The sequence below is a fragment of the Dipodomys ordii genome, unplaced genomic scaffold, assembly GCF_000151885.1.
Source record: "Dipodomys ordii isolate 6190 unplaced genomic scaffold, Dord_2.0 Scaffold156, whole genome shotgun sequence".
In the NCBI taxonomy this organism is placed as follows: domain Eukaryota; kingdom Metazoa; phylum Chordata; class Mammalia; order Rodentia; family Heteromyidae; genus Dipodomys; species Dipodomys ordii.
The window spans coordinates 547,379-551,371 of record NW_012267372.1 but is presented as its reverse complement, the minus strand read 5'-3'; the positions used below and the strand labels follow the sequence as shown (position 1 = coordinate 551,371).

The 3,993-nt window shown below is 60.2% G+C and overlaps 1 protein-coding gene across 1 annotated transcript; it reads right to left on the bottom strand.

Moving 5' to 3' along the window:
• On the bottom strand, nucleotides 1–2,777 carry Ptgir (prostaglandin I2 (prostacyclin) receptor (IP)). The gene is made up of 3 exons (XM_013032682.1): nucleotides 2,749–2,777; nucleotides 1,551–2,340; nucleotides 1–381 (listed from the first exon to the last, which is right to left on the bottom strand). The coding sequence occupies exons 2-3, from the start codon at nucleotides 2,316–2,318 to the stop codon at nucleotides 1–3; spliced, it is 1,149 nt and encodes a 382-aa protein (XP_012888136.1). The 5' UTR covers nucleotides 2,319–2,340; nucleotides 2,749–2,777.
• Nucleotides 2,778–3,993: the final 1,216 nt, after the last annotated feature.

The window sequence follows — 3,993 nt, the reverse complement described above, 5'->3', positions numbered from 1 at the left end:
TCAGCAGAGGGAGCAGGCCACCGCTGGCTCGGCTTTGGACAGTGTCCCCTGTGTCCCCGGTGCCACAGGAGGCAGAGGGGCCGTCTGTCTCTCCTTCCAGGCAGACAGAGGCACCCAGCTTCCCTCCTTCCCCTCCAGGGCCCAGGGGGCCTGAGGGTCCCCCCTCTCGGAAGCGGGCCTGGGGATGGCTGTCTGCAACTCCCTGCGGGCAGGCTGAGCCCAGAGACAGCAAACCCAGAGGCGCAGGCGCCTGAAGACGGCCTTGCGGAACAGAATGAACACCCAGGGGTCCAGGATGGGGTTGAAGGCGTTGAAGCGGAAGGCCAGGAGATCCCCCATCTCGCTGCTGTCTGGGGCGATGGCCTGGGTGAAGCCACGGATCTGAGGACAGAGGAGATTGTCAAAAAGTACCAGGAACCCCCTCCCCCTGCAGCCTCTCCTCCCCCTCCCCCCTCCAGGCAGGGATGAGGGAGGGGGCCCTTTCAGAAAGGAAGGAAATTGAGATAAGATCTACTCTTAAAGAAAAAGGGGGACAGATCTTCCCGGGGTGCAGAGGTGGGGAATACCCCAGGAAATCTTATCAGATGGTAGAGCAGGAAATGATGGCAGGGGATTAGAGTCATCTGTCTCCCCATCTTTTTGATCCAGGATTCTCTGAATGATGATGGCTGAGATTTCAGAGACACCCCCCTCCCCGCTCCCTCTGGGCCCTGAAACAGCAACATGCAGACCACTGTGTATAGATTTTCCCAGTCTCTGAGGCATCATAACTGCGCCCCACCCAAATGGTCTCAGGATCCCCTCCGTCCAGCTCAACATCTTCATTTTACAGAAGCAGGAAAACTGAGACCAGAATAAATGTGAGATGAGCAAAGCTGGGCATTGTGGTGCACACTTGTAATCCCAGCAATGGGGAGACTGAAAGCAAGAAGACTGAACATTCAAGGCCAACCTGGACTATGTAGGAAGAGCCTACCACACAAATCAAGATGTCACCCACCAAAGCTGCTCCAGTGGGAGGGGGTGGACGGGGGCCCTTGGACCATTTCCTGTCAAACGCTGGAGGAAAGGCCCATTCAGAGGTCTTAAGTTGCTCGCATCTGAATATGGGGGGCTCATAGATCGTGGGACCTGTGCTCATAGAGGAGATGGAGAGTCGGGGTACACTGGCTGATCAAGGGTCAGGGAGTGTGGAAGAGGTTGGAGGAGTCCAAGGGGGCAGAAGGGATTTCTCTAGAAAGTTGTGACTGCTTTGGCAGGGGACCAATCTCTTTTGAAGCCAGGCATCGGTGGCTCACGCCTGTCATCCTAGCTACTCAGGAGGCTAAGACCCGAGAATCATGGTTCAAAGCCAGCCTGAGCAAGAAAGTCTGTGAGCCTCTTATCTCCAATGAACCACCCAAAAGGCAGAAGCCTCAAGACTGGCACCAAAAATTAAAAAAAAAAAGCAATCTCTTTTGAGACTCCGTTTCCCCATCTGTGAAATGGGTACCACCCAGCACGGGCAGAGCCCAGCGGCTGCCCTCCTCCCCTGCGGATGGGGTACTCACCGTCAGAGGCAGAGAGCACACCGCCATGATGCCGGTCATGAGGCCCAACAGCATGAGATGATCCACCTCGTCCTCACGGGTCCCCGCGCTGGGCACCAGCGAGCCCTGGCACCGCCGCTGCTGGCGGTACATGCGGCAGAGGCTGACGGTGACAGAGCCGTTGCACAGGAAGATGGCGCTCACCAACAGGGCCACCAGGCTGGCATAGGCCAGGGAGAAAGCACAGCCACCTGGCTCAGGTGCCCGCAGGCGGATGAAGCACCAGCTGCCCGGGCAGTACTGTTGGTGCTGACCTAGGCCTAGGAGGGGCAGGGTACAGAAGACCAGGCAGAAGGCATAGATGGTGGGCAGCGCCAGGCGGGCGCAGCGTGGCCCATCCAGCTGGGCGTACAGGTAGGGGTGGCTGAGCGCCAGGCAGCGCTCCACCGCCATGGCGAAGAGGATGAGCGTGGAGGCCAAGCCGAAGAAGGTCATGGCGAAGGCGAAGGCATTGCAGAGTTCAGGGCCCCCGTGGGCCAGGCCCAGCAGTGAGCTGTTGCGGGCATAGGCCACGAACACGGCCGGGCTCAGGAAGCAGGTGCCCAGCAGGTCGGTTACGGCCAGCCCGGTGACCAGCACGGCAAAGGCTGATGGGTGTGAACGGCGCCGGCCGCCCAGGATGCCCAGGGCCAGCCCATTGCCCGCCACGCCCGCCACGAACATCAGGGTGCTGGTGGCTGGGCCCACCGAGTCCCGTACGTAGGTGAGGTTCTTGCAGGAATCAGCCATGGCTGCCCACCGCCTCCCCACCCTGGTGGGAGGGGTGCAAAGGGGAGGGCGCACACTCAGGTACCCACGCTGGCCTCAGTCTCTATGATGGCCCACATCTGCCTCTCAACCCCCAGTCCTTCATGGGCGTTGGGGAGGGGGGGGCTGGCTGCCTGCCTGTTGTCTGTCTATCTGTCTGTCTTTCTCCCCTTTGTCTTCCCCAGTATCTATCTACCTCCCTTAGTTGTCTGTCTTTTCCTCCTAATACCCCCGAGATCCGTGTCTGTCTTTCTCTTGCTCCCTGCCTGTCTGTCTGTCTGTCTGTCTTGCTCTCTTATCCACCCCTGCCTGCCTTTCTCTAGCCCTCTCTCTCTCTCTCCTCTCCTCCCCTGAAGTTCTGTTTCCTCAGCCTAGCTGGCTGGCTGGCTGTCCTCTGTCTGTCTGTCCGTACCTCCTTCTGTCCTCACTCCCGGCCGGCCGGTGCGTGCTGAACAGAAGTCTGAGTCCTCTGTCTGTGGTCTGTGTCAGCTTCTCCTTCTCCTCTCTCCTCCCTCCTCCCTCCCCACGGCTCACTCGAGCCCTGGCTTTTTCATTTCCTCTCTGCCCCGCCCTCCCTCCCCCCTGTCTCCAGAGGCCCCCTTGGGCTCCCTGCCCCCTTCCCAGCCTGCACCCGGGTCTTTCTCTCTGCTCAGAGCATCCATTTCCTGCCCCTGTGTTTCCCCCTCCCCATCCCATGCACCCCCTCTAGCCACCTGCCACCCCTGTCCACACTCAGGTCTTGGCCGTCTTGTGGGGTGGAGGTTTGAGTCCTAGTCTCCATCCGCCAAGCTCAGGACCTGAGCCCAGTTCTCAAGGTTGGCCAGGAGATGGGGAGATGGGGGGGGGGTAAAAGATCTATTCTGGGCTCCAAGCCCCGGGGTTAGGAGCAGGGCCCAGGGATTGAGAAATGACCAGGAAATTCCTCTGGTCCTCATAGCCATTTCCAGCCTCTACTATGCGCGCTCTGCTCCCTTGATACCGTTCCATCTTCCCCTGGGCTGGGGAAGGAGACAGCCCGCCTGGCCGGGTCTGGTTCCTGGGGGTCCTCGCTGGAGTGTCCTGAGCCGGGAGTAGGGGTGAGAAGGTAAAGCCTGCTTGTGGTCCAGGAGTTGTAGTCGGGTCCACTCACTCACCAGGGCCCTGCAGGCTTTTTGAGGCCCTTCCAGGCCCCAGGCCAAGCGCTGGTGACCTTGACCTCCAGGAATCATATTTTAGTCCTGTCGGATGGCCATCCAGGGTTCCCACAGGGGTGTTCCCACACTCCCCCAACACCCAGACTGGGTCCCTGGGGCCAGCGTGGCCAGCCCTCGAGTTACCGCTGTCAACAGGGTGGTTTCCAGACAGCCCCCCCACCCAGCCCTGAGGCCTGGAGGGGCCCATGCCCACACCCCTCGTTTTTCAGGGAGACCTATAAAGGCCTGAGGCTACTAAGACTCCTGTGACTGTCATCTGGTCAGGTGATGGTCCCCACAAAGGGGGGGCCACAGGCCCCCTGCCCCAGGTGAGCTTGGTAAGAAGGAAAGATCCAGAGGATCACCCCTGACCCAGCCCAGTACGCCATCTGCAGCCTTTCCCTTTCTGTCCCCACCCCATGAACCGCAAGCTCCGGGCCCTCCCCCATCTCCCTATCAGCTGGCACTCAGCTGGCACCCCCGAC